This window comes from Peromyscus maniculatus, chromosome 1, assembly GCF_049852395.1.
Source record: "Peromyscus maniculatus bairdii isolate BWxNUB_F1_BW_parent chromosome 1, HU_Pman_BW_mat_3.1, whole genome shotgun sequence".
Taxonomy (NCBI): domain Eukaryota; kingdom Metazoa; phylum Chordata; class Mammalia; order Rodentia; family Cricetidae; genus Peromyscus; species Peromyscus maniculatus.
This window is the reverse complement of record NC_134852.1, coordinates 95,394,298-95,418,099: the sequence shown is the minus strand read 5'-3', so window position 1 is coordinate 95,418,099 and position 23,802 is coordinate 95,394,298. Positions and strand designations below refer to the sequence as shown.

The following is a 23,802-nucleotide window of genomic DNA, read 5'->3' as shown; positions in this document are numbered from 1 at the left end:
TGTTCTTTGGTAGCTGGGGCCACAGGAAATCCTAGCTAAGTAAGGCCTGAGACACCAGCGACGAAGGCCCCGGGGAGGGAGACAGGACTGTGAAGGAGAGAGCTTGAGCGAGGTTCACTGCTGGGTGTGTGGAAGTGAGTCTGAGACCTGGGGCTGGCCTGTGCCCCGGGTTCTCTTCTCGCTTCATTCACTCCTCACTGCAGTCCAGGAGGACAGAGAAGCAGGATGGTGTACTTCTCCTGTTGTAGGGCAGTGGCAAGCTAGGATGCAGACCTGGGAGCACTGATTCCCAATCCTGGGTTTCCCCCTGCCCTGCTCTGCACATTACCACCAGTCATGACCATGTGTGTCTCACTGCTTACCAGAGAACATCGTTCACCTAGCTTCATCAGGAACCGTCCTGGTCAAAGTACAAGACTGGGATGGGGCCTCAGGCTGTGGCATTAAGAACCAGGGTCACATGTCCCCTTATTTGGCTTTCCTCTCTGTAGTCATTGCCAAGGAGTCTGGTGACAAAGATGTCCTGCCTCAGTCCATGACATAATTCAGACAAGAGTGCAGATACCCCGTGTTTTACCCTGAAAAGTTTCTCTGTTACCCTACAGGGGTCCAGATCTCACTGAACATCCCAGATGTGGTACTCCTCAAAGAGAGTAGGTCTTAGGTGTCCTGTCTCCTCTGTCATCATTTGAGAACTTCCTAGTGGAAACCTTTTTGTTACAAGAGCTGATGTGACCTGTAGTGTCCCCGTCTTGTCACGCAGGAAAGCTTCCAACATTGCGGGTCTCCCACAGCTCCTCTGAGAATGTGCTTAGAGTGAGGTCAGGTACTTCCGGATGTAATAGTTCTAAAAAGTAACTTTCTGCCTTGGCAGTCAAGGGGCCATGAAGTTGGGTTTTAACTCTCTCTTCCCATGGGAGAGCTTTCCTGATGTCTGTGCCTTAGCTTTCGTTGGGGTCTCTTAGAGGTGGGGTTTGTGTTTAACTGTGTTAACTGGACAGAGGTAACACTTGCCACTGGTATCTTGTTGAGTGCCCAGGCTGGGATTTTGCATAAAGCAGTTCTGGATTCCAGAGGACCAAGGGCAGCTGTGCTCTCACCTGCTAGGAGGTATCTGCAGCTGTGTGGGGGAGGGGAGGCAGAATTTTCTGGCTTTTCCAGCATGTCAGATAATTACAGAATGCCAAGAGTCTGATTATCATCGGGGTAATTTCATGCTCGATTATATTTAGATGAATTCAAGTGATTCTATTTTAATTGTAACAGATCCAGAGACAGTTAATTCTATATTCTTTAGAACTCTAGTTTTCCTCTGAAAGATGGTTTTTAAAATATTAAAATTAAGTCATGTCAGGCTTTATTTATTTTTGCTTTGACAGAGAGTTGGAGTAGGGAACAGTTTTGAATGTCAGAAAAAATTGACTTGTCAGAGAACCTCTCCCTTAATCTCTGTTTAGTAGGAAATTGCAAACATCTAGGCTAGAAAGACTCCTTGTAAACAGGTGGATAGTGCTTTGTGAAAGGAAGGTGCACGGCCTCACGGGTGTTTAGATAAACACAAAGAAAGGCTGAGTTAATCAGCATCGCACACCACCACTGCAAGCCTTCCTGGAAGTTGTATAGTTTTAGAGGCTTTTGTGTCCTGTGCATTTCATTTTATCGTTGCAAATGGGATCTGGGCACTTGATCCTTCCCAGTCTCTGCCATTAGCAAGATATTTAACTAAGCATTCCTTACCCATGGGTTCTACATTCATGGATTCCACCAACTACAAACTGGGAATATCTGGGAGGTGGAAGCGTAGATTTTAGAACATTTCCCAAAGCAAAACTTGAATTTGCTCTTTGTTGAGTATCATGCCAAATCCATATGAACAGAGTAATATGTATGCATGCATGTGGCCTCCTGCCTCTCATGCCAGTTTCTCCAGCCCCCATTGAACACTGTGGGCTGTAATTAGGCCTGCTATGACTATGCCTGTCCCTGTGTTGAACATGTAGGCTCGTTTTCTTGTCATTACACCATAAACAATAGTGTTAAGTATTATAAACCGTATAGAGATGATTTAAAGTGTCAAGGTATGCATGCTTTTATATGCAAGTACTACACTGTTTTGCCTAAGAGGCTTGAACATCCCACAGGGGTTCTGGAGACATCCTTTGATACCCAGGGTGAGCTGAGTTGGTATCCACATACACAGACGTGTTCACATACACAGACATGCCCCAGGCTGCCTCTATCAGCCAGCCATCTTCTGAATTGTAGCAGAAGATAAAAGCTTTGTACTCATGGATGGTCTTTCTAGCATACACATCAGACAGATTTGAGAGGATTTCTCCTTATGGTTAATCCTGACAGGTTGTGTTGCTCACATTCCTTGGGTGGAGGATGGGGCTAAATAATGTCTGCCCTTTCTCCTGAGGTCCCAGTGACAAAACAGGCTACAAGTCTGCCAAAGTTCCCTCTGAGGACCAATGAGTTTAGCAGGCTTGTTTCCAGAGCAGTGGGTGCAGGGCTACAGACAGGGGCATAGGTGGCCTGAAGCAGCCACCCTGGGAAGTTTGTACCCAGTGGCCACAGTTAGCTCGTGGAGATTGGAGCAGTTGGCTTAGAAGATGATGTGTTACAGCAGGTTGACTTTGAGTTTTTTGAAACTCAGTACAGTCCCAAACTGAACTTCCTAGCGAAACAAAATTCTGACGAGCTCTAGCCGACCTCCTTGTGACTCCTCACTTTAGCCAGTTTTGTCAGCCCTTCCCCTTCTCTAGTGGTGTTTGACTCGCTCCTCCCTTCCCTGAGCCTTCGTGTCGTGTACGCGTTGATGTAAACAGTTGTCTTCTACCCACGGCCTTCCGCAGACCACACTTTGTTACCAGGCTCTATATTCTGGAGATCTTGTGCCTGACCCTCAAGTCTTTCCATGCTGCATCTCTACTAATTTTTAGCAGCACCCCTCTGGCCCCCAGGTTCCTCTCTGGAGCTCGGCCTCCTCTGACTGGCTTCTAACTTTGCCTGCTTCCCAGACCTTCACCCAACTCCCCATACCCATCCTCCTCTCAGCTCGGACTGAACCTACTGGCTGTATTGTTGGTGTTGCCGTCATCTGTACCTGTTTCTCTGCCTGTTCTCAGTTTAATCTGTTTACTTTTTATTCCTTCAAAGACACGTGGTTCAGGAGCACATATTCCCCCCCCCCCCACACACACACACCGTGGCTTGGAGCCAACAAGGCTACTTTTCACTGTTTATTGGCCTGTTGGATTTTATGACCGGTGTGGATGGAACAATGATTGTGTTCACATTTGTAAAGCTTTGAGAGGGGACAGTTTACAAAAAGTAAATGTCCTTTTCAACTAAGTCAACTGAAAATTAGAAATAAAAGAAATATAGCCCATGCCAATAACCTGTAAATGTTTTACTTTCTCAAGCAGCGCCATGCAGCAGATTCTTTGAATGTTTCTTGTTCACCACTAGAATAAACACCCAGGGAAGCCAGTGCATGAGGCTTTGTTTAGTCAATCGCAAGACCTCTTCAGACATACCAAGGTGTACCTTGAAAAGGGGGAGATCAACATGTTTTATGTGATAGATGTTTTCTCTCCTCTTCCTCATACTTAAAATGTGAAGTTCATGTTGATTAAGTTGTCTGTGCCCAGAAAGCCTCCAGTCAGCTCACCGTAACTTTGCCTGGAGGCAATGGACCCTGTCTTGCTGTGGCTGTTTATGCACCTGCTTCCCGCTCCAGCCTGGCTGTCTGCTGTGTTCTCTGCAGTTTTAACCCACAGTAGATAAGGGTTTCTCCTTATTCTCAGACCCCCATCCTTCAATTAACATTCCCACTACCTTGTGTATTTGTCTTCATCCTACAACTGAAGAAATTTCCCCTAGGAATTCTAGCTCTGAAATATTTAAAATGTTGACTTCAAAGTCGGCGGAACTGTGCCAAGCACACTTCTGAAGATAAATGAGGAAGCTTTTGACAAAGGACAAAGTCAAGGCCCATTAACTCACACAGGATGCAGGGTGTCTCACGGAGGCTGGGCTTGTGCTTACTGTAGAGAGAAGAAAGCCTTACATTGAAACAAAAACAAACGACTTTAATGTAATAGGTGATTATTCTCATGGGACAGGGCTCCCTTATTCATTCCTGGTACTCTCAGCCTCCAGGGTGGATCTTCCTGTCCAACACCTGTCGATGCTGAGAGGGTCATGGTGCCTCTGGCTCCAGGCCACTCCTGGACTTCATGTAGCTTGGGTTACACAACCATGGTGGGCATTTGGAGAGGCTGAGAGCAAAATGTGGAGATGTGCAAGGATATGTCTGCACACTACGCTATTGATTCCGGAGAACTGTACCAGGTCCATGGCTTCCTCATACACTGACTCGGAGACGTTGAGCATTGTTTCAAGAAAACCTTAGGTCATACCCGGAAGACCAAAGTTTAGGGTACTAATGCGACTTCTATTTTCACTCTCCTGCAAATGGGAGATTCTGCTCCTGTCCAACATCTCCAAGATGTCAGACTTCAGTGAGTTTCATATCATAGGAATATTAAGTATGTATAGAATTTAGTTTAAGGGTTTTTTTTTTTTTTTTAACAGCCTTTGGGGCTGGAGAGATGGCTCTGTTTGTGGATCTGAATTTGGTCTTGTGGAACCTTTGTAGAAAAAACAGGCATGTTGGTACACACATATAATCCCTGCGCTAAGCAGGCAGAGACTGGTAGATTCTTGGTGCTTATTAGCCAGCCTGGCTTAGCCTACTGGGCAAGCTCTGGGCCAGAGAAACTCTTATCTGAAGCAAACAGGAAAAAAAAAGAAAAGGTGGGTAGTACCCCATTTATTTGTGTGTGTGTATGTGTGTGTGTGTGTGTGTCTGTCTGTCTGTCTGTCTGTCTGTCTGTCTGTCTGTTTCTGTATCTTACACAAGTAGCCTTTGGCTGGAATCACATTTAGTTCAAAGCTGAAAATGCCTCCAACTGATCCCTGGACATGGATGTCCCTAACTTTCCTAAAGGGTATGCCTAAGGTTGTGGGCTTACACCCCATAAGCAGTGCAGGGCTGGCATGCAGCCGAGTGGCTCATCATATACCCCTCACCTCACTCCAGTGAACGTGAATGAACAGCTCAGGCAGAACAATGGTGCGGGTGGACTAGAGGCATCAGGAAAGTGTGGAAGGAGGTAGGACTGGGAGGAGTCTGTAGGGTCCGGTGGTTGGCGGTGATGAAGGGCATCGAGGACTTGCACATAGGGTGTTTGTGATCAGCAAGAAATTAAGCTTTCCCTGGCAGAAGGGGTACTGGGAGAGTAAAGGCTGGAATGGTTATATCTGGGGCAGGCAGTGGTTCCTTTGGGTATGTAGGCTTGGATGTAGGGACTTACTGAAGGGTTTGATTAGAAAATAACATGATAAAAGGTGATTTGCTCTGTTTCCAGACAGGTACGTTATGTGGTGAGAATGAGAGATGAGCTGGAATGAGGACGTGGAAGTTCATGTAGATAGAACTGGAAGCAAGGCAGGTCTGAGAGAAGGGCAGGTTAGACATGGGCTTTTTCGGGTCTGTGATATCCAAGTTCTGCCCTGAACAGAGGGCAGAGTCCTGGCAGGCTGTCAGACCTGTGTGTCATTAACATGAGTCAGTGAGGCAGGGGACTTGAACCTGGCTGGGATCCAGAAACTAGGACACCAGCTTCCCATAGTCATGGGATGATTGAGAGAATGGGGCAGATTAGAAGTCAGCATTGAAGGACCCCTGTGCAGTCTAAGCCCCTGGGGAAAGATGTAGAGGCAGTGCCAGTAAGATCTCCAGAATGACCTCTGGGAACTGACCCCAGATTCTTGAAATGGGGTGCTCATCACCCTGAAAGCACACCTGCCTACACTTGACTCAACAGGCAGCCCCTGTCAGTTGCACACAGGATGCCACCAGGTGTATCCACCAGCAGAGAGCAGCAGCCTGTGCCACGAAAGCCATCAGTCTGGAAAACATCTCACAGATGGGAATGGTCAGGTTTAGTGACGAAGAGAGTGTGCAGGGGAATTCCCCAGGTTCCCAGCCCATGGGTGAAAGCAATGGGACCGGAGAGAAATAGAAAATGGGAAAACAGTGTGAAGAGGTGCTGGGGAGGTGCTGAGTGTGAAGTGCTGAACACTGAGAAGAAAGTGGCGACACAAGGAGGGGCTGAAGTCAGGCTGTCTATTCATCCATTCAGCAATGGCTGCTGCACATCTGTAACACATCTGCTGCGGATGGAAGCTGACATTGGAAAGTTCTACATGGAAATAATTATGAAGATTCTAGAAAAGACTGAGAACTGAGGCTGTGGGATGCCTGAGAGGAAACAGGCATGAGCAAGGAAGCAGAAGGAACCCCGAGGGAAGAAGAAATGTGGCTAGTGTGAACCAGTCCCAGGAGAACATTTTCCCAGGGTTGTGCTATCCACAGCGAGTGCTGACTCAGGACCCTCCCCACTGCAGGAGAGGTGTCAGTCACCGGTCCCTCCAGATGGGTCCCTCCAGATGGGTCCCTCCAGATGGGTCCCTCCAGATGGCGGGAATCTTCGCGACAGTGAACACTCGCTTTGCTGCTTGGAGCCCCCAGGTCCCCGTACAGCAGCTCCCTGAGGTTGCCCTAGGCAGAACTGGCCTGTGTTGGCTCTTTTGAGTTCCTGTGAACTTACACGAGCTGTTGCCAGTTACTTTTCATAATTTCTTGGTTTATTAGACATTTTCTTCCTTCTTGTTCTCAAACTGGTGGTGCCAGATAACTCCTCGGCAGATGGCACGTGGCCTAACCTTTGAACTTACTTGTGTCTCTCGTCTTGGTCGCCACCTCCAGGTGCCTAGGTCCGCTTCCTGTGTGTTTTCTGGCCCTCTCCTCTCCACACTTCCCAGTTCCACCAGTGACTGACTCTGGTGCTGGGTACAGCATCCTCTTCAGTTTGTTCTTCATGTCCTTGCTCCTTCATGTCCTTTTGTGGAGTCTCTCTGCTGGCCTGTAGCATGAAGTTGTTCCTTTTCCTTGAGCTGCATCTGGAGTTCCATGTCCTCAGACAGGATGGGCTCTGAGCCTTTCTTTGTGAACTCCCCCAAAGAAGCGCCACAGATTCTATTTTCAATGGGCTGTGAAGGAAGAAAAAAATCAGTGAATTTTATCACCTGAAAATACACCATCATTGCCATTTCCCATTCTGCTGTCAAGGTCCCTTTCCTTATGTTTATGTTTTAAAGGAACACAGCCCTATTTTTGTAGGCTGTTTTGGTTGAACATTCTGATGTTAGCTTTCCTATAGTAACTATTTGTTGGCCTCATGTTTCTTTAAAACTTTTCCTTTTTTAGAGACTGGAGAGATGGCTCAGTGGTTCAGAACACTTGCTTCTCTTCCAGAGGACCTGGGTGCAGTTCCCAGCACCCACATGACTGCTAACCACTATCTAAACTCCAGTCTCCGAGGATCAAAAGCTGGCAAATGTCGAGCTTAATGACCAACAAGATGCAGACTGTAACAAGACATAGACCATTGCCAGCGCCCTGTGCCAGTGGCACACTTCTTCCCGGATGAAACCTTCCTGTCCCGTCACCACCACTGTCCTGGCTTGTCGGGATTCACATCTTTGTTTTTCAGTTTTGCATCAAGTTAACAGTAACAATATTGTTGTCAAGTGAACAGTGAGCAATAACATTTCATTTGGGTGGGTTTACACACTTTGCACATGGTATCATTAGTGTTACCAGCTAATGTCAGATTGCCAGATTGTTTTCCCAAGTTTTTTGTAGCAGTTTACACTCCTTCAATAAGGTTACACATTCTGTTCTTCAGTCTTGTCATCCGTATTGCTTTTCTCATCACTGACACAAGTAACCAAAGCAACTTGACGAAGGACAGGCTTTTCATTGACTGCGGTTTGAGTGCGTCGGGGAAAGGCAGGGCAGCGGGATACGAGGTGCCTGGGCACGCTGGGTCTGGTCAGGGAGCAGAGAGAGATGGCCCCTTCCTCAGCCAGAGCCTCTGCAGACAGAACCCGCCCATGTGCAGAGATGGGCAGAGCTTCCCAGGGGGTTCCAGACTCAGCCAGGATGGCAGCAAGGATTAAACAGTGCACGTCACCCAGAAGTTGTCTTACTTTCTCATTTTCCTCAGTCTCTTGGGTATAAAATAATACTCACTGCTTTAATGTGCATCTTCATGTGATAACAAAACTAATACTGTGTATTCAATTTGTAGCAAGTGTCTGTGCTTCCTCGGCCCCCAACCCGTTTGTTCTTCTTTTTGTCCTTTCTAGGTGCTCTTAGTATACTCTTGATAGCTTTTTAAAAAATTGTTTTCCATGTATTTATTGTTGGGGTGTGGGTGTGTGTGTTGCGCATATGTGAGTCAGGGCAGTGTAGGAATAGGTTCCCTCCTTCTGTTATGTGGGTCCTAGGGATAAGAACGCAAGTCCTTAGCCTTTGCAGTAAGCATCTACCCACCGAGTCATCTCTCTCTGCACCCATCTTTTGTAGGCTAGTAAGGGCTGCATTCTTCTCTCTGCCCGTTTGTTCTGCCCTTGTGGGAGGATGTAGCTTTCTTTCACACCTTCACCTGACATCCCTTCCCACCAACGTGGAGGGAGGGGAGACAGAATTAACACCTGCAAGGGAGGCTGGGAAGTGTAGTCAGTGTTCCACATGGGCATTACTGGAACCTTTACAGAAGCGGATCAGGAGACGGCTGCTGAGTTGAAACTCGGGGAAGCATTTAGCCCCGAGAAGAGGCTTAAGATGTTATTGCTTTCAAATTAATTATCTCTTAGTGAACTCTTCTGTGATAAGTGCCAGTGTCTGTCATACCATTAAAACTTCACTGGAAGAGTTCTTAATATTAGTTTGCCAGATATTGTTTTTATTTTTACTTCAGAACTGTGATTATCAGTTTTAAAAGGAATAATAGGAAATGTGAAGACTGAGTAAAACCTTACCTGAAGCTTACAATGCGTTTGTTTAGATGATCAGCTAGGAACAAAGTCCTGCAGAAAGCAGGTTCTTAGTCATTTAGTTCTGAAGTAGGCCTCTGTTGTTTTTATAAAATTCATGTTCATGTTAAGCTAAAATACAAAAGTTAGACGATAACAGTTTTTTAAGCTAATGTATGTGGGAGCTTTTGTGGGCTTAAAATATTGTTACCGTCCCCCCTACATCATCTAATGGTGTGTGACCCCTCTTTCCTCAGGTATGGCGTGAGTCCTGAGAACATTATCCTCTATGGACAGAGCATTGGGACCGTCCCCACTGTGGACCTGGCCTCGCGATATGAGTGTGCAGCGGTCATCCTCCATTCCCCTCTGATGTCTGGGTTGCGGGTCGCTTTTCCGGACACCAGGAAAACATACTGTTTTGATGCTTTCCCCAGGTAAGCTTAGAGCTGGACGAGTGAGAAGTCAGCCAGTGCTCCGAGTCCACACCTGTGCAGTTTCTAATATTGATTGACTGGGCAGCACTGGGGATGTGAGGCAGATGTAGCATACTGAGACTCCAGTCTCCAGATGAGGGATAAGGACCTTGAGTGTGTCGGTGCCCAGGACTAATTGATTAAGCTGTAACATGCAGCATGTCCTGAAGGAACTTCCAGTTCAGTGCTGATTTATTCAGAGGGACCTGTTCAATTACTGGAGAGGTATAAAGGGTATAAAGAAGCAATTAGCCCTGGTCTAGACCCTGAAATAAAGAGAAGCACATATATGGATTTCTCTTCTTTCAGTCAGAGGGTGCAGGTGAGGGGAAAGTTACATGCTCAGGTAGTCTTTGTGTAAAGAATAGGAGGGTTTTCCTGGGGATGGTTGAGAAAGCCACCTTCTTTGCCCAATCTTAGAATTTGAGCCTGTCCCTGCAGACATGCCCTGCCTGGGAGAGGCCAGCCTAGGGCCCTCCTGCTAGCTGACCCCTGCTGTTCTCTGGCTCCCCTTAATGGAAGGGAGAACGACTGTAAATATAAAAGCTGGGAGCTAAGTGCTTTCTATGCAAGTTCCTTCTTGGCTATTTGTTCTGTTTTTTGTTAATTAAGTGATAATGTGAGAAGTATTTTTAGAGTATTTTTCCCGTAGCTTTTCCCCTCAGTACATTGCAGAAGCTAGCCAGCTTGTATTACCCTTTCCAGGAAAAGCGTCAGCAGGAGTAATGCATGGTCTCAAGACTTTGTTTGACCTATTAACTGTCATCATTCTGTTCTTGCTGAGAAGAGAATACAGCATTTGGCTGCATAAGGTTGCGTTCCACTGTCTCATTTCACAGGAAGAAACTCTGTTAGCACCTTGGCTGGCCCTCAGCTGTGAGCTTGTACCAGGCTTCACTGAAACCCTGCTTCCTGGGAATGGGACACTGTGCGTTTCTGTGGCATGGCTGCGAATGCTAAGTAGGGTTGATGTGCCTTGCAAATGTGGCCTTATTTGTGCTGAATTGGTAATGAGAGGCAGTTTGTTTAAAGACGGATATTTTGCATGTTTGTGGGAAGCAATTCCAGGAGTTACCCTGGAAATAAAATGATGAGATTAGCCTGTACCTTAACATGCAGCTATTGAAACTAATTCCATTGTAGTTAATTGCACTTTATTAATTAATAACAAACCAGCAGCAAATGCTGTTTTTCTGATCCCACCAGGTGTTGTGTGCCTGTCCCTCCAGTTTGCCTTTCCAGCAGCTTTAAAAAGTTGATCGTGTTACTGTTCTCTTTACAGATCAGCCAGGAACAGTGACATCACTGGCTTCATAAGGTTAGAGACAAAGAAGCCACTGCTCCTACTCAGCACCCTAAATTATTGATGGAATGTATTTCAAGCCATTAATGGCTGCACTGGCTTTCATCATTAATTGGATTGGCAAACATTTTTTTTAAATATAGTGTCACTTGCTACTAAATGGCAGAATGTTTTCTTTCTGAAAGGGAAGACACAGTCCCTTCCATTGTTAAAAAGATAAAGCGAATGAGTCCTGTTCATACTTCAATGTTGGTTATTCTCTACCTTTGCATGTAGGATCAGACAATGGCTTTCAGCTTCAGATGCCCTCTGCAGACGGTTAGAGATTCCCATAAATAGCAGCATGGGCATCGTCTCAGGCCTGTCATAACCGATGAGTAAATATCTTTTTTAATTGAGTGTAGTTGAAGGCTTTTAAAGGCAGGCACTTTAAATGAAATCCAGGGGAGGAGTAGGTTTCAGGTAAGATTCATTCATGCTCTGCAAAACTGCACATGGCCACAGAGGCTCTGATCTTCGCAGACTCTTTGGCTGCTGGGGTTTTGCAGTCTTTCTGGGGTGCCTTCAAGCAGTTGGCAGCTTCATGGGTTGTTCATAAAGACTGTGACAGTCACTGGAAGACCCTTGGAATATATAACTGATGTTAACCCTCTTTATTATCTCCTTGGCCAGGTGCCTGTTATTTTATAATCTCTCTGAGCTTCAGCTCCCTTCCTGATCAAACAGAAGGCAATTCCTCATGGGTCCTGTTTCATAAGGATTAAATGAGATTTCATGTGGACTGCACACGTGTTCAGCTGTGATGAATGTTAGCTGTTACTTTATCAGAAAGACTCCCACAAATAGACCCATTTGTGTCTTTTTACAAGCCTGACTAGGATCAACTATAAAAAGGAGTCAGCAGTAAGAAGGTCTTAGGCAAAAGGACAGATGGAAAGATATGTTTATTCATGGCTTAATGGACCATCACACCATCAGAGCAGTCACCCAGGCACCCAGCCTGACAAATGCTGATGGTCCTTTCAGCCCCTCCCTGGGATGTGTTTTCAGAGCCTAAAGTACAGTTTTTGAAGATCCTTGAGAATTCACCCTGTGAGAGTGGATTTGGTTTTTATAAACAGAAGGCAGCAGGAGTAAAATCTAAACATCATGTGAAGCTTTGGAGCCAAGTAGTACTGTTTTTATCAAAAAGTTAGGCCTCTGCTGTTATGAAATGGGCTTCTTCAAAAAAATTTTAGATTAGTTTATAAGTTTTGTCTTCATGTATGTGCACCACATGTGTGCCTGGTACCCGAAGAAGCCAGAAAGGGGCATCAGATCCCCTGGAACTGGAGTTACGGGCGGTTGTGAGCCACCGTGTGGATTCTGGAAATTGAACCTGGACCCTCTGCAAGAGCAACAAGTGTTCTAAACCACTGATCCATCTCTCTAGCCCTGATTTGCTTCTTTATTTTTTCAAGACATGGTCTCACTGTGTAACTCTGACTGCCCTGAACTCACTCTGTAGACCAGGCTGGCCCCGAACTCAGAGATCTACCTGCCTCTGCCTCCCAAGTGCTGGGATTAAAGGCGTTCTGCCCGGCCTGGATTTGCTTCTTAAAGAAGAGTTCTGAGAATTAGAGGGACATCCAGTCCTACTTTGCAGAGATATCCATTCAGATATATCAAGAGCTGGCCTGTTCATATTTTAAAGTTTTCTTAAAGCATGAATATCTAAAAAAATGTTAGGTACTGGTTTGCTAGTCTGATGTTTTTAATAAACTACTTTTTTAAAAAAGTAGTAAGTGCAGTACAGTATTCTTGATGAGATGTTGGAATAGAAAAGAGACATTTGTGGAAAAACAAGTGGGATCCAAATAAAGGCGGGGGTGTTAGCTAATATGTGCGTACCAAAGTTGATTTCTTGGTTTTGACAAATATAGCATGGTAATGGCTGCTGTTAGCCCAATAGAAAATGAGTTAGGGGTTATGGGAACCTGTGATATCTCCCTTTGCTATAAATCCTTAATGATTCCAAATAAAAATATATGTTAAGAAAAAAGTATTACTAGAAAGACAATGGGAAAAGAAAGCTGAGCCATTATAGTGTACCTGGGCACTACTCTTAGTCGTGAGGGCATGACCCAGCTCTGTACTGTCCAGCTGTGATGCTGACCCGCTTATCAGGGCAGCACTTCTCTGAGTGTGACTAAAGGAGTTTGTCTCCCCCTCCCCTTTCTGTCTTGCAGCATTGACAAGATATCTAAAGTCACCTCTCCCGTATTGGTCATTCACGGTACCGAGGATGAGGTCATCGATTTCTCCCATGGCCTGGCGATGTATGAGCGCTGTCCCCGTGCTGTGGAGCCCTTGTGGGTTGAGGGGGCTGGGCACAATGACATAGAGCTGTACGCACAGTACCTAGAACGACTAAAACAGTTCATATCTCACGAGCTTCCCAACTCCTGAAGATGGCAGCCGACCTTACCTCATTACTGTGAAGCGAGGATCCTTGTTTGCACATGCTTTGACTGGATTTAACAGTGATACCCAATAACCACAGAGAAGGGCCCAGCCCTTGGGGTGTTCTCCTTAAAGAGCTAACAAAGTCTGTCTTTTGTACTTAATCTCCACCTTCCATTAGGCTGAGCAGCTGGAGTCTCAGCTGCATGACCTTGCAGGAGTGGGAACGAGAGCTGACTGTGGGGACTATTTCCCAGCATCGTAGACTAAAGCGTGATCAAGTCTGTCTCCCTCGCTGTCACCTCTGATTCCCCACCCGGTGCAGGATCACCCTCTCACCCATGTGCCAGTGTTTGACCTGCGGCACTCACTCTCAGCCTTGGTGCCTGCCGTGGGTGAGATCCATTTGTGAAGCTATGGTAGTGTAACTGGAAAAACATTGTGAGAAATCCTCCATTAACTTGTGTTAACATGCCAGTCTTTCCCACTCACGTGAATTGAAGAGTAATTTACTGGAACTCTCACCAACAGCTTCATCTGCTGTAACCGTATAAATACAACTGGAATATTCATAAACAACAGAAAACTGGGGTTTTTTTAAGTGTAAATTTATTACTAGCCAAGAGTTTTAATATTTTGATTGTCTGGTTGGTCTAATAAAGCCTGGCCGACTTTCCTTCTGTAAAGTCCTCCTTGTCGGCTTTTTTAAAGTCCTGTACATATTTGCAATGACATTGTGCACAGATTCTTAATGGGTAGTTTTCTTTTGTCAGGCCACAACAACAGACTGCAGATTCCTTGTTTGTATTGTAAATGATTGAATACATTTTGTTAATATGTTTTTATTCCTATGTTTTGCTATTAAAATTTTTATAACATTTCCAAGACAAAAATTCCAAGTTTCTGCTTTGAAGAATTTAGGTAATTAAAATTACCCTAAGCTGATTTCTTAGTTTAGGAGTTATTTGGGTTTTGACACTGGAGTTGTGCCAGGTGAACATCAGAAATGAGATGCTTAAAATTGCTACACTACGTGTATTGGTTGGGGAATTGGGTTTGGGGTCTTTTGGTCTTATTTTAGTTCGTTTTCTTTTTTTCAAATTTAAAAGCCTTAAATGTACTGTAAGCCTCAGATCGTTGTACAACTGGATTGCGTTGGTTGCCAGTTTGTGTGCTGTTGCCTGAATGTGGCACGGTGGTTGGTAATGGAATAAAGGACGCATGGATCAGAACACGTGGGCTTGTGTGCTTCTTCCTTCATCTCGCCATCAAAGGAAATAGTAAGATTGTGTGCACCATTCATCTCAGCTTAAGAGGGGAGGATCCTTGGGACACGGCTGTTGGTAAAAGGCCTTCAGTAAGATGCCGAAACACAAAGCAGCAGGAAACACAGAAGGTCCCTAAGTGGGACATGCAGTGGGCACTTGCTATAAACGCACAAAACTGAGAGCAGTCTTCTCGCCACGCAGCTGGCAAAAGACAAAAGTATCTGTTTCTCTGGGAAGGGTGAGTCGTGGAGATACCGTAGGGTCTTTTCAGCCTTTTGAACACCAGAGGAAGGATGCCAGCTTTCAGCTCTTAGAGCAGCCCTCTAAGGGGATATGGTAGTTACCTGACATGGCACATGCCTTAGTTCCAGCTCTTGGGGAAGGTAAAGGATATGCGTGTATGCGTGCATGAGCAGCCTGTGTTCTGGTCTTAAACCAGTGCTGGTAATGAGGGATCCTTGGGAAGAGGGGCGAAGGGCTGATCCTCTGCAAGTGCATTAAAAGCTTCCAGGGTATGCTTGTCCAGAAATTTAGAGCACTAGATGGGGAGAAACACCCCAGAGGCCTGTTGAGGAGAAGCTAACCTAGAGTTCTAAACACCTTGATTTCTCATCCTGATTTTTGGGAATGCTTAGATCTTTGATACTCTTACCTCCTTGTTTTTACCTACTAAACAATGGAGTGAAGTTACTAATCCATCAGCTAAATTTCAGCAGTTGTTATTAACAAACAGGAAACTACTCAGGGCAGATAGAAACTGAGAGGCCTCTTCTTTCATTATTGCTTCATAGTCATTCAAAGCAACCTATGCTTTCCCAGAGCCAAGGGACGTGATGTAAAGGCAGCATCCTTTTGAGCAAGGCTCATGAAGTAATGGCATCCCACAGGGGTCTTGAGCCCCTGAGACTTGACTGCAGGCTCCTTCCTGAGCTGGGCTTCACCCCTAATCTGATGATGCCCACTGGGTTCGCTGTGGGTACATAAGCTTCTCTCTGGAAGACTTAAATTGCCTTTCTCTTAGTTAACAAAGAAATCAAGAGTCTATGAAAAATCTCTTCATAGACTTGGGACTGAAGATGGGCATAGAAATCACATCCAGGGTAAGATACTGTGACGACACTCACTTTTGTTCTGATGATTGTTATCCCTGAAATCAAGAAGTCAATTACTTTTCTATTGCTGTGAAGACAGAATGACCAAGGGAAACTTAAAAAAACAAACATTAATAGGGGGCTTACAGTTTCAGAGGGTGAGTCCGATACCATCACAGTGGGGAGCAGGGCAGCAGGCAGGCATGGTACTGTAGCTGTGGCTGAGAGCTTACATCTGATCCACAACCAGGAAGCAAAGAGAGGGAGTTAACAGCCTGGTGTGGGCTTTTGAAACCTCAATTCCCCCCCCCCCCCCAGTGACACCTCCAAGGCCCTCTCCTAATCCTTTCTGAACAGTTTTACCAACTGGGGTCCAAGTATTCAAACACAGACATCAGGGCCTGTGGGCACTATTCTCATCCAAGTCACCAGTTAATGATAAAGATTTGGACAAAGGGGGGTTTTGTTATAGAAAAAAACCTTCAGATCCTAATGTAAAGCACTGTTTTGTCACATTCTTTGTAAACTGGGAGAATGAGGTGGTTATTTTCTCAGAAAAAGTATCCTCTCAAAATAAAGCCATTCTTACAGCAATTTAGATTGTGAGAACCAGGCTGGAGAGATGGCTCAGAGGTTAAGAACATTGGCTATTCTTCCAGAGGTCCTCAGTTCAATTCCCAGCACCCTTATGGTGGCTCACACCATCTGTAATGAGGTCTGGCTCCCTCTTCTGGCCTGCAGGGATACATGCATAGATTATGAGACCCATTAGAGGCTTGGAAGGGCAAATGAACTGTCAAGATACTCCTTCGGGGTACAGTGCCCTGACTCTTCGAGTTCAGTAAGGGAATGCCAGTCCACAGACTTTTGAAACATTGGGAAAGGAGCCACTGATGTGTGTGCTGTGTCTAAGAATGAAGCCAGAAGCATCAGGTTCAAATTGAAAGCCACACATGCGTTCCCTCTCATGTTCCCCTTGGTCTAGGCTACTGGTGAGTGCTCCTGAGGACGGAGTCTTGGAAACAGTGACCCGCCAACAGCTTTTCTAGTCTGTAACAGAATGCAAAGCCTCACAGCAGAGATACCAATCGAGATGCAGCTTCCTGGGCGATGACATTGAAAGGATAGGTAAAAGTGTAAAACTGTCTCCAAAAATATGTAAGGCTCAGGCAACTGTACAGATAAAGTCTTTCATACTGTTAAGAGGAACAGTGAATTCCATCATCTGTAGACTATTAAAGGTACATTCATGCCGATAAACACTTACATAGACCAGAGTAGCACTCACATGCAGAAGCAAATGTGGAGTGAGACATTAGATGTTCTATCAACATCTGTCAAGGTAACACAGCATGATTAAACGACTTATTCTGAATACACAAACAAAATGTAAATACATGTTATAAGTAAGGCATAATCTCAGTAGTTACTTCTCCACAGTAATGGTTTGTTTTTGTTTCAGTGCTGGTGTATCCAGCACAAGGCCTTGAGCATTCTAGGCAAATGCTCTACTACCATCTTACATCCCAGCCCAGCAATAATGACTTGATGTTCACTTCTGACTTGAAATTCTAGTAAAATAGGTACAGAAGGATGATTCATTCTTTTGATAGAGTCTCATCCTGCAGCCCAGGCTAGCCTTAGGTAATCAATTCCTCCTTCCTCCCACTTCTGAGTCTCAGCTGGGATTACAGGTGTGTGCCATCATGCCTGCTAAGATGGTTTTTTAAGTCATTGAAAAAAACAAAACAACTTAGGTCATTGGTTCACGTATGTTGGTTGTATTCAGGTTGTTTGCTCTGTAGTCAAGGATTAATGTTGCCATCAACACTACAGTATGATGCCAAGAATTCTCACCATGTGTTCAGCCAGGGAAGGGAGAGAGAGTGCAACCAACTCAAGAGAGGCAATTGCACAAAGATGTAAGATTCCAAAGGGTGGTGACAGGGTTTCTATTACTGTGGTAAAACTCCTTAGACAAAAGCGACTTGGGGAGGAAGGGGTCACATCTTGGGTCACAGTCCTTTGAGGAGAACCAAGGCAGGAACCTGGGAGTGCTGCTTACTGGCTTGCTCTCCATGGCTTGCTCAACCTGCTTTCTTATAGAACCCAGGATCACCAGCCCAGGGATGGCACCTCCCACAGTGTGCTGGACTCTCACATCATTCACTAATCAAGACAATGGCCCACAGCTTGCCTACAGGCCCATCTTATGGAAACTTTTTTTTCCAATTAAGACTCCCTCTTCCCATTCATATCTGGATTTGTGTCCAATTGACAAAAACCAACCAGCATAGGAGCTGAATAAAAATGGGCAAAAAAAATTCAGTTGCCACCAAATTTATTAATAATAATGAGTTAGAAAATATATGAGATTCTGTCTTGAGAAACCAAGCCACCCCACACTCACTAAAAACCCCACTAATACTTGCAGATTTTGAGGACTATCTAAAGGTCATGAAGGGGTTGAGGAGTCGGATCTGCTCTGTGGGCTCAGTGAGCCCCAGGGGGGTTGTCAGGGCTCTGTGCATAAGGAAAAAGTGTAAAAGAGGTAAAAGAATTGAGTAAAGAAGGCCCAGTGAGCATCAGACGGTTGGAAGTGCTGTGTGTAACAGTCCTGGCTCACAATTCTTACGCCTCAGTGAGCCTGTGACCTTAAACGAATCCCTTCCTTTTCGGAAGTGATAGTAATATCAGCCACAGTCCAGAAAGGATTGAATGAAATTCTGCAAGTTGAAATGCCTGGAGAGAAGAAATGGAAGCTTGCATCCACATTAAGTAGAGGCACAGAGTCTGGGTTTAGGACGGAACAAAGCACTGAACAAAATGACACACTGAATTCATTCATCTGCCTGAGACCTTGCTGTACTGTTACCTAATCATTGCTCTGCTGCTGAATGATTTCCCATCTGCCTGGGGCCAGCTGCGTCACACCTGGCCCTGTCTGCGTTGTCTGAATGTATGTGGAAGTGGCCCCCAGCTTGCAGACCTATACAGACAGTCAACAGCCTGAATCTATACCCTGTCCAGGTAGTTGACCTAGCACTTCCCAAGTGGGCCTGGTCCAGGCAGGACCTGGCTGTACATAGTCCAGGCTGGGCTCAGACTCTATTTAAGGCAGACCTTAAGTCTTTTACTCACCTAATTTTTGTTTTTTTCTAAAAAACAAAACATAATTTTTATGGGCTATAGAGACATCTCAGTGGTTAAGAGCACTTGCTGCTCTTCCAGAAGACCCAGGTTTCATTCCCAGCACCCCATGTGGCAGCTCACTACTGTCTGGAACTCCAGTTCTAGAAATTCTAATGTCCTCTTCTAGCCTCTGAGGGCATCAGGCATTCACATAGTGCACAGACACACATGCAAACAAAATAAATTTACATACACATAAAATAATATTAAAAAATTAAATTAATTTCCCAAATATTTACACCTACATTCCTACTATTGAATTAAGAAACAAATATTGCCAATACCTTAGAAAACCATTTTGCCAAACCTCACTTTCTCCTAGTCACATTGTCTTTCTTCCCGTGTTCCAGAGTAAACACCGTGCTGAATACCTCCTTTTCAACTGCTCGCATGACTGTGTGGTCAGAATATGGGAACATGTGGGAAATAAAATGACAAATTCAAGAGATGAGTGAAAATGAAGCCGTTTTTAACATGCCATTCTGCAAATAGGGCGTCGGCGTAGAGAATTTGGCACAAGGTGGTGGTTTTTGAAGCCTCCTGGTTGAAAGAAATTCCTGTCCTCTTCTCTCAGAGGCTAGGACTTGCCCTCTCTCCAAATTCCCTATCTCATTGGTTAGGACCCAAAGCCTTGGTTTAATGAACAGTTTGGAACTTGAATCTGCTCCCTTTTTCTCATTGTGGGCTCAGTCACATTGCAGACAACCTGTAATTCGCAGCTCTCAGAGTTCTGAGACGAGCTGTCACCAACTGCCACCTAGAGAGGAGAGGGCCCAGTGCCTCCTACTCATCTGTAACCCTGGTGAACTCTAAAAGTAGACTAGCACAATCTATTTCTTACAGGCATGTGCACGCTGTGATGTGCCTAGGCATGCACGTGTGTATGTATGTATAAGAAGTGTGTACAAGAATTGTCCCTTACAGGCTCATGTTTGACTCTCTGTTTCCAGTTCGTAACACTACCCTGGGAGCTTGTGAGACCTTCAGGAGGTGGGGCCTAGATGAAGGAAGTAGATTCCTGGGGAACAATCCTCGGGATGTATTATCCCTGGCTACTTCCTATTTATCTCACTTTCTGCTTCCTAGTCAGCCATGATGGGAACAGCTCTCCTCCGCCATTTACTCCCCCTACCATGGTGTCTTTCTGTAAGCACACAGATCCAGATGGCTAAGGATTGATCTCGCTGAAACCACTAACCAACGTGTAAGTCTTTCTTCCCGGTCATGGTGTGCAGGTGAGATGCCCCACAGGCTGTGTTTGAACACGGGCTTCCCAGCGGGTGGTGCGACTTTGGGAGCTGTGGAACCTTTAGAATAGAAGGTGAGTCCTGGCTGGAAGAAGGGAGTCACGGAAGGGTAGACTCCACTTCCAGCCTGGGCTCCCTGGTTCCTGGTGGATGCCGTGTAACAAGCAGCTGCCACCAACACTCACCACCATATGAGACCAAGCCATATGTTAGCTGCCATCCTTCCCCTGCTCTGATGGACGAGATCCTCTAAACCGTGAGATGAATCCCTCAGTCCTTAAGCTCTTTTGGTCAGGCATTTTCTTTACAGCAATGAAAAGCTAACTAGTGAAAGTGGTGAGTGGACACCTTTGTCCCATTCCTGGTTTTAGAAGAAATGGTTTTAAATTTGCCCTTATTCAATCAATATAATATTGCTTCTAAGTTTGTCATATAGCCTTTACTATGTTGCAGTATGTAGTTGGCTTTTTTTACTCTTGACTCTTTTGGGGGCCCTGCCACCTAGCTCCCAAATAATCACATGGAGTCTTATCTTTCTTATAAATGCCCAGCCTTCGCTTGGCTGATTTCTAGCCAGCTTTTCTTAACTTAAATTATCCTGTCTACCTTTTGCCTCTGGGCTTTTACCTTTCTCTATTCTATATGTCTTTCTTTACTTCTTACTCCATGGCTGACTGTGTGGCTGGGTGGCTGGCACCTGGTGTCCTCCTCTCCTCCTTTTTTCACTCCTCCTTTTCTCTTTTTCTCCTCTGTTTATCCTCTCTGCCTGCCAGCCCCACCTATCCTTTCTCCTGCCTCACTATTGGCCATTCAGCTCTTTATTAGACTAATCAGGTGTTTTAGGCAGGCAAAGTAACTCAGCTTCACAGACTTAAAAGAATGCAACATATCTTTGCTCATTAAGCGAATGTTCCATAGCATAAACAAATGTAACACATCTTCAACTAATATTCTACAACTGTAGTATGAACTTTCTATTCCCAGGTTCTTTGGGATTTCATTATGAAGAGATCTGAACTTTGTCAAAGACCTCTTTCTGCATCTTTCAAGGTGATCATGTGATTTTTTTTTTTTTTTTGATGAAAAGTAGCTTAAGGAAGGATGGGCTTATTTTGGCTGATGGTTTAAGGGTTTAGTCCATCATGGCAGGGAGGGTATGGAAGCCCTGACTGTAAACATCCATGGTTGGAAACACTGAGTGTAAGCATCCATGACTGGAAGCACTGATTGTGAACATCCACAGTTTGAAGCACTGAGTATAAGCATCATGGTTGGAAGCCCTGAGTGTGAGCATCCATGGTTGGAAGCCCTGAGTGTGAGAATCCATAGTCAGGGAGAAGCTCAGCTTGCATTTTTCCTTTCTTGCCTTTTCATCCAGTCCAGGGTCACAACCGTGGGATGATGCCACCCACATTCAAGGTAAGTCTTTCCTCCTCAGTTAAACCTCCCTGGAAACACCCTCACAAGCATGCCAGAGGTGAATTTCCATGGTGATTCCAAATCCAGTCAAGTTGAAAATAAAGACTAGCCATCGAAATATTGAACCACCATTGTCGGTCCTAGCCAGGGTCCACCATTTTGTACAGCTCCTCCAGTTTGCTTGAACTGTGACAATTCCAATAACTACAGCAATTTGGTTTTTAAAAGTAAATTAACTTTATTGCTCTAGATCAATGGTTCTCAATCTGTGGGTTGTGACCCCTTGGGGGGGGGTGTCAAATGGCCCTTTCACAGAGGCTGCATATCACATATCCTGCATATCAGATATTTACATTACAATTCATAATAGCAAAATTACAGTTTATGAAGTAGCAATGAAATAGTTTTAGGGTTGGGGGTCAGCACAATGTGAGGAACTGTATTAAAGGGTGGCAGCATAACGAAGATTGAGAACCACTGCTGTAGACTCTTGACTGCCCTGCTCTGCGGAGCCCAAGTAATGGCCAGCCAGGCAAGATGCTTTTTGATTGCCTAATGTTCTTTAACTCACTGCTCACTAGATACCCCTAGCAATGCCAACTGCTGACCAGAAAAGGAAACTTCCACTCCCTTCCCCATACGTGGAAGAGGGCTCTGGTTCTTACAGAGATCCATCTCTAGCATTTCCCCCCTTAATACAGACCTTCTCTGTCTTAAGTAACTTGCTCTCTTGTTCGCTTTCTTTCTTGCTGACTTTTCACCCAGAATGAAACCAACTTGACCATGCTGTGTGATCCTTTAAAATGTTTTTGATTTTCATTTGCAAAGTATATTTTAATGATGTTGGTATCTGTGGTCATCAAGGCCCATTCTCTTAGAGCTTATGTTCTGATAGAAAAGTGACAATAAACAGTGAAAAAAATCAATATCCTAGTGTGCTGTGCACGATTAACAGCACACTCTGAGAAGGGGGGAGGCCTCCTATCTTGAGCAGTGGCTTGACATGCACTGGTGGAGTCTGGTACCTGGGTTGCTATTTCGGTCCCCAGCTGTGTGTCACAGGGATGCTGTTTAACTTCTCTGTGGTGCTTTTCCTTCACTTGATAAATAAGGATGATTCGCTCCTACCTTGTCGGTGAGGACTCCACAAGGCCAGAACACGCTGCTGCATTTGAACACCAGCTCAGGACACCCAGAGAACCAGAGCACTATTTTCTCCACTAAAAGGAGATCCCTCCTAAACACAGATAGAAAGTGTGTTAGCAATGTGTGGGAAAACGGCCCCACCTGCCCCACAGATTGGGGACGTTCACTCTCCCAGAGGTGGCTTCTATGCATAGAAGAGCTGCCTGGGTTTTTTTACTTTTGTTTCTTGAGTAAGAATTTTCTTTGCAAAAAAAAAAAATGTTTTACCCTCAGAACCTCAGAGTGGTTTTACTTCTCTTATAAGTGTTGGCTTCACAGGCTAATGGCCGTGCCAGGTTCCCTTTTAAAGACTGAGTGTTCTGCTGGGCAGTGGTGGCACATGCCTTTAATCCCAGCACTCGGGAGGCAGAGCCAGGTGGATCTCTGTGAGTTCAAGGCCAGCCTGGGCTACAGAGTGAGATTCAGGACAGGCACCAAAACTACACAGAGAAACCCTGTCTCAAAAAACAAACAAACAAAAAAACAAACAACAACAACAACAACAACAAAACCACTTAGTGTTCTCACAGCAAAAACTCAAGGGCATGAAGTCACCCAGGATGCTCCTGGGAATGAGAGCTGCTCAGTCTATGCTGTTTAAAGGGGGATCTCTAGTCTCTACCTCTTACACAAACACACACACACACACACACACACACACACACACACACACACACACACACACAATCTACCACATATTCTATAAACTTGCTTTCCTCCTTCATGCTCACATGACATCAACTATTGCTTTGTGACTTAACCTGAAGAGTTCATGAGACAGATCTCAGGATGTGAGCAGGAGTTCCCAGGAGAAAGGCTATGTCCATGCTAAAGATCCTTCAAGGTGGATTGATGAGACCCTTATAATTGTGAAGAGTTGGAATGTTGCAGATCCAGAGCCAAAATTATTTTGGACTATTCTCAATCCAATATATATATATATATATACAGCCATTCATTACCCATCATAGTTTTTGACTGAACAGCCTTCTAATAATCAGGTAGAATCTTTTGGGCTGTTTTAATGTAGGAGACCACTATCTTCCATCAATCTAAAAGCTAAGAAAGTCATCAAACAGCATCTGATACGTGTGGCAGAGATTTGCCCGCTTTGCTATAATCCACCTTTTGGATGCTCCTGCCAGTGCATTTGCAAAGTATCTTGATTACGGTTTTGTTTCATTTTATAGCTACAAAACTTCATCACACTGTTTGCACATTGGA

At 45.0% G+C, this 23,802-nt stretch overlaps 1 protein-coding gene across 1 annotated transcript in view; it reads left to right on the top strand.

Annotated features, from left to right (window-relative positions):
* Positions 1–14,408, top strand: part of Abhd17c (abhydrolase domain containing 17C, depalmitoylase) — a 40,365-nt gene extending 25,957 nt beyond the window's left edge. Inside the window, exons 2-3 of the mRNA XM_006990243.4 lie at positions 9,213–9,392; positions 12,963–14,408. Coding sequence (XP_006990305.3) covers positions 9,213–9,392; positions 12,963–13,182 — 400 coding nt within the window. The 3' untranslated portion in view covers positions 13,183–14,408. The remainder of the gene's footprint in view (positions 1–9,212; positions 9,393–12,962) is intronic.
* The last annotated feature ends 9,394 nt before the right edge of the window (positions 14,409–23,802 follow it).